Source organism: Callospermophilus lateralis, chromosome 19 (genome assembly GCF_048772815.1).
Source record: "Callospermophilus lateralis isolate mCalLat2 chromosome 19, mCalLat2.hap1, whole genome shotgun sequence".
NCBI classification, from domain to species: domain Eukaryota; kingdom Metazoa; phylum Chordata; class Mammalia; order Rodentia; family Sciuridae; genus Callospermophilus; species Callospermophilus lateralis.
Genome location: NC_135323.1, coordinates 37,438,981 through 37,444,871, shown reverse-complemented (window position 1 = coordinate 37,444,871; position 5,891 = coordinate 37,438,981). Strand labels below are relative to the sequence as shown.

The 5,891-nt window shown below is 56.2% G+C and overlaps 1 protein-coding gene across 1 annotated transcript; it reads right to left on the bottom strand.

The window, feature by feature from the left end:
• Positions 1-3,980: 3,980 nt before the first annotated feature.
• On the bottom strand, positions 3,981-5,626 carry Psmg3 (proteasome assembly chaperone 3). The gene is made up of 2 exons (XM_076840509.1): positions 5,083-5,626; positions 3,981-4,521 (listed from the first exon to the last, which is right to left on the bottom strand). Exons 1-2 carry the CDS (start codon positions 5,296-5,298, stop codon positions 4,369-4,371), a joined length of 369 nt encoding a protein of 122 aa, XP_076696624.1. The 5' UTR covers positions 5,299-5,626; the 3' UTR covers positions 3,981-4,368.
• Positions 5,627-5,891: the final 265 nt, after the last annotated feature.

Below are 5,891 nucleotides of genomic sequence, written 5' to 3'. Positions count from 1 at the left end.
TGACCCCATTCCCACCCATTCACAGGACACCTGTGTCACAGCTGGCAGCCCTCTGGGGACTTGAGAACCACAGTCCTCTGGCCTGGTGGACAGGGATGAGCTCGGGAAATGGGCGGGGAGGCCCTGGCAAGCTGGCTGGGAGGCCAAGTTAGAACTGGCCTTGGAGAGGTCGCTGCTGGGGCCCAAGCCTCAGTCTTCCCATCTGTGAAGTGACCTCAGTGCTCCTCCTCCAGCAGTGGCAGTGGGGCCAGAGAGCCTGGGTAGGGCCAGTGTTGTCCAAAGACCTCTTTCTCTCCCAGCTGCCCTGTTCCTCCTAGCGCCTCCCCAAGGCCTGTCTTGTACCCTCTCCAGCCCTAGCATGTGAGGGTGGCCTGTCCCCCGCCCTCCAGGCCTTCACAGCTGCTCTGGACAGGCTCATGGCCCCCTCCTGGGGCGCCCGAAGGACTGTCCACAAGGTCTCAGGTGTAGCACCTGCCACATCCACCTCACCCTGGGCATTCTGGGCCCAGAGCACAGTTCTTATCAAAATGTCCCCAAATGTGCTACCCTCTATTTCTTGCTGCAAGGGCAAACTCCAAGTCACAGTGGCAGTGTCTCTGCAGCCACTGTTATACTATACAGGCCTTGGACTACATCTCACCAGCTGCCCGTTCCAGTGGTGGACCAGGGCTCCTCTTCTGACTCCAACGTCACTTCCTAGCTCTCAATGAACCAGATGAGGCCAGCTCCCCGCCTGGTCTGAGTCTCCTTGCGTAGGTTGTCCCAATTGGCTGTGGGGAACCCAGGACTCTGTCAAGCCCTGGAGGAGCTACCTGAAATGATCAAGAACCACCACCCTCCTGGTTTTCCTGGCCTCCACAGTGCCCAGTGCCCTTGGCTGAGCAGGAACACACTCCCCTGTCCACTGAGAGAACATGGCCTTTCAGAGACACTCCAAGGTGGCCTGCGGCACAGGCTTGCAGGAAATCTCCCCGGCTGCGTGTGCAGGGCTGGCAAATGAGCCCGAAGTTCGTTATTTATGTTTGGCTGTAAATGGTTGGAAGCGTTAATTACAGCTGGATTGCTGGGTAAGCACCACACGCAGTCTCTCCATCTACAGGATGACAATTTCTGCCCAGCAGACAGCCCTGTTGTGGAAACTGCTGGCTCTCGAGATTGCCACACTGGGCCAAAGCGCTCTCCTGATTCCCGCAGCTGGGAGCCGAGGGGAGCACACAGAAATCGAGGTCCACTGGGCCTCTCACCCAAGTCCAGTGTGCACCAGGTTCATCAGGCAGGGCGGAGCCGAGCAGAGCAGGAAGGTACTGGCTCAGGAGCTGGGGCATAAGGCTCAGACTGTATCTTAACAGGGACCAGACAGCTTTGGGCAGCTCCAAGTGACTCAGAGGTGGCATGGGGGACAGGGTGCAACCACAGGTCATCTCCAGCCCTGCTTCTAGGCAGGTAGCCTGGGGTCTAGCCGGCCAGAGGGCTGCCTTATCCCCAGAGAAGGTCTCAGTAACAACCTGATCTTCGTGGGCCTCAACTGTCTCCACTACCCACCTTCAAGGGTGGCCCCTGGGATCGAAATAGGCCCACCGTCTGCCTGGGCCTGGCCCTTCAGAGGCCCTGAAAGAGGAAAATCGAACCAGAACCAGACAGGAGCCTGGAGGCAAAGCTGCCTGTGACATCCTTTTAAGCTATGGCTTAAAAGGAGCCAGAGTGGGGGCTGGGGATGTGGCTCATGCAGTAGCACACTCGCCTGGCACGCGTGCGGCTCGGGTTCAACCCTCAGTACCACATACAAAGATGTTGTGTCTGCCGAAAACTAAAAAAAAAAAAAATCAATATTTAAAAAAAAAAAATTCTCTCTAAAAAAAAAAGGAGCCAGAGTGCAAGTTACCAAGGGATCCGGTGACTAGGGAACAGTGGGGATCTGGGTGCCTGGCCTGGATTCAAATCCCAGCTTGTCATCAGGAGCAGCGACGTGACCTCTCCATGCTGTCTGTGGATGGCTGTGAGGGTGATAGGGCCACCAACGCAGGCACCAGAGGGCCCAAATCAGAAAACTGAGGCTGCAGATGTGGACTCAGGCCAGGACTTGAGTCCTATCCAGGTTGTGTCCCCAGAAGTCAGATAAGGAAAGCTGTGGTGCTTGGACAAAGCTGTCTGATTTGGGAATGATGGGCACCATCAAACAGTGAACAAAGACTTCTGTCCTGTGCCAGCTCTAAGACACCAATCTGATGATGCCAGGCCCTTGCTCTGGGTCAGGCTGTGTCTTCAAGGTGAGTTCTGGCCCCTCCCGCCCAGTCACCCCCCAGCCTCAGGGGTTCCTTACTCCTGCAGTGGTGTGACCCATGCCTGTCCTCCCTCTTCCCTTAGTCCACTCCTTTGAGGCCTGGAAGAGTTGTGGAGTCCAGGCACTGGGCTCCTGAGGGGAGGGGCCTGTGACAGGAAATGAAGAGGGAGGGGGCAGGGCAGGCTGTGGGGGCTGTCAGAAGGCGCATAGGAGGAGGCTGGCCTAAGCCATTGTCTGGGGAAGGCTGGAAAAAGGCACCTGGGAGTCCCTGGGCCAACAATGGTCACTGGGGTCCTGACTACCAGGGATGGTTTTACAGCCACAGGTGAGAGGTTGGGGCTGCCACGGGCCCTGGACCACTCTCACACTTCCGTCAGGAAATCTGACAGGATCCCCACACTGACTCCCTGACTCTCCTTGAGCTCTGAGCTGTCTCTGCCTACAGATTTTTTTGAATGTCTGCTGGGAAGACTAGGAGGGCAGACATAAAAGATAACAGCATACAGCAGGCACTTAACCTGCCGAAGAAACAGCTTGCAGGCTACCAGTTTTCCTATCTTAACTTTTAGCACATTCACTTTCTAAATTTACCAGCAGTGAATCTGAACCCATCTGCCCATTGCCTGTTCCTAGAGAAAGGTTCTAAAAGCAAGAAAACAGCAAGACCTTAGAGTATGCTGGTGCTCGCCTATGATCCCAGCTACCCAAGAGGCTGAGGCAGGAGGATCCCGAATTCCAGGTTAGAGTCTGTCTCAAAATAAAATAAAAAGGGCTGGAGGTGTATCTCACTGGTAGACACCCCTGGGTACAATCTCCGGTACCACAAAGAAAAAAAGAAAAATTGCTGGAATACAGGAGCCTTTGGCTCAGACAAAAACCAAATAGACATATCCCTTCCTAATTTCATGAGCACACGGGTACTGTGAGCCTCCTATGTATCCGCTCTGCCAGGGCCCCCAGGTGCTAGCTTGCTCTGGAATCCTGTCAGCTTCTGCTGCATGACCTCCTCTTCTAACTTCCGCTGCCTCTTCCTCACTGGAGACTCAGAGAGCCAGATGGTGCAGATTCCACCTTCTGGAACTCCCCATGCACTTCGATCAGCAATGTTTCCCTCAGTGCAGCGGAGGGGAGCCAGGCCCCAGCCTGCCTTCCTGAGGCGTGCGCACCACAGGCAAGAGTTGGGGAGTAAATGCCCCAAAGCTGATCCCCAACCCTGGTTCCTACCAATCCCTGCAAACATCTCCCACGTGCACTTCTTTGTCTTTTCTTTTTTTTTTTTTTCAGGGGTGGTGGTGGTGGTGCTGGGAATTTAACCTAGCGCCTGGCAGCATTTCTAAAGGCCACCTCTGACCTAAAACCCTTCAAGCCCCCGCTGAGCTCTGGGTGGTCCTATAGGAGGCCTTCAGCCCCATTATGGAACTCATGTCCACCCTGGCAACCCTCCTGGGGTGCTGTTCTTGCTGTGCCTGCCATGCCCGACTCCTAGACATGCTGTTCCTCCCTGACACATCGTTCCTCCACACTCTGCAGCCTGGGCTCTCTGGCCCCACTAAGGAGCCAGTACAAAAGCTAGGAGAATGGAAGCTGGCACTAAGAGTAGTCACAGAGAGAACTGTGTGCAGACACATTTGGGATTCATGTCATTCCCATCAACCAGACTGCATTTTTGACAAACATGAAGTTTTCTTTCCACCTAAGGTATACTAGATTGTACTTTCTCTATTTCTTGGTATTGTTAAGAAGTATGGTGAGGATTTTAGGATACATATTTACTTTAAGTTTTAAAAAACCTCCCTCTACAAATGATTCCCCACACTGAGGGCCACAAGTCACACTGGCTGACTGGTGCTTTCCATCCTCATGTAGATGCACCTTGGGGAGCCCAAGGCACACCTTCTGCTTCTGCCACCTCCACGATGCAGCAACCAGTGAGTCCACCTGAGCCATGAATGTTTTTTCCAGCTTCGACGGCTAAAGTCAGAAGAAGTCTTTCCTCCTGGTTGTGCAGGAGGGAGGATCTTTGAGACCCCACAAGGGGACTGAGCTCCCGCATAGTCCTGTTGAATGGTGCGCACTGCTGATCTAGGTCACCATACCTGGCACACCCGGATCACCTCCTTCAAGGCCTTCAGCCCTTCGACACTCTTGTCCTTCACGGCCATGGCCAGGAGAACCGCTCTGTTTCCAGCTTCTTGAGACACGAAGGCTACCAGGTTCTTTGCAAAGACATGGATGAGAGGCTGGAGGAGAGAAGGCAGAAACCACCGTGACTGCAGGAAACCTGGCTTTCCTTGGTATTTGCATTAAGCGTCCCACCTTGACTTGCTTCCCACACTGCCATTAAATCACTCGGTTAGCTCCATGAAGCAGTGATTCAGAGCTCAATGAGACTCCACACTGCAGGCATAAACCACCTGTTAAAGAGGCACCATCAAACTTATTTCCCTGGTGTCTTCTGCGTCCCTGTCTCTCTACATATCTCTACTCTGGAAGGACTCATGAAAGGCAGGCCTGCAGAGGAGAGCCTGTCAAGGCTCAGCAGAGAGCCACTCATTAACAAAATGGATCATGACAGGATCAGAGGGAGGAGGCCTGCGTTACAGAATCACCCCCTATACAGTCTGCTGCCTAGCCCACAAAAGCTGCGACAAGGGCGGGCAGGTGCCCTAAGACCCTCAGAGGTGTGGGGAATGCTGTCGCTATGTGCTGTGTTGAGTTCCAGATGCTCCACATCCTTCCTACAGTGCACAGCCAGGCGAGAGGGCGCTCCTCCACCCCGGGTCCCTTCCAGACCACTTTACCTCGTCCTGCCCCAGGAGGACTCTCGTGGTGAGCACCGGCTTGCTGATGTCGCTGGCCACGTTGCTGGGCTCCAGGGAGACCAGGGTGCCCATCTTCCCGAACTGGGTCACCACCACCAGAATGTGGCTGCTGAAGGCTGTGCAGACCACCTGAGTGGGGACCCCGCACACCACCTCCGCCTTGTGTTTCGACACCACCAACGGGCTGCTTTCCATGGCCCCCCTCTCCGTGGAGGCTTTGGTTTAAACAGGGAAAGGAGTCGGCCCAGCAGTGTCTGCACAGTCAGGGTCCTAAACTATGAGCCAGCGGCTTTGGCGCGGGGACTCCAGCCGCTCAATTGGAAGCAGGCGTCCGTCCGCGCAGCACCTGCCCGGGCTTTCCGGCGCGCTGTGCACCCACACACCCGCTCCGGGTCCCCAGCCGCCGGGCCCCGCTGCCACCCAGGGCTCGGCCCGAACCCCCAAACGCAGCCGCGTCTACCAGGAGATTCCGAGGAGCCGAACCCACGAGCTCACTCACCCGCTAGGCCGGAAGTGGCTCTGCCTGCCCCCGCCGGAAGTGTAGGCCGTGGCTTCCGGTCGCGGCCGCGCGGCTGTGGATCCGTGGGGCTCCGGCCCCGCCCCCAGCGCCGGGGTTCCTCGCCGCCAGAGGGCTGGGCTAGCGGACTCGCCCGCGCCTTCTAGGGCGCGCTGGGGCTCGGGCCTCCCGGCCTTTGGGACCTTGGAAACTGAACCCTGTGGGGCGAGCTGCGAGCCCGGCGCGGCCCGGTTGGTGGGCAGGGGTCTCAGCGACAGTGGCGAACTCTATT

What these genes read in the sequence shown, in the direction of transcription:
- Psmg3 (XM_076840509.1), bottom strand. Translation starts at nt 5,298, where the DNA reads ATGGAAAGCAGCCCGTTGGTGGTGTCGAAACACAAGGCGGAGGTGGTG. An exon ending in TCCTCCTGGGGCAGGACGAG is followed by an intron (nt 4,522 to 5,082) that starts GTAAAGTGGTCT and finishes TCTCTCCTCCAG; the next exon opens with CCTCTCATCCATGTCTTTGC.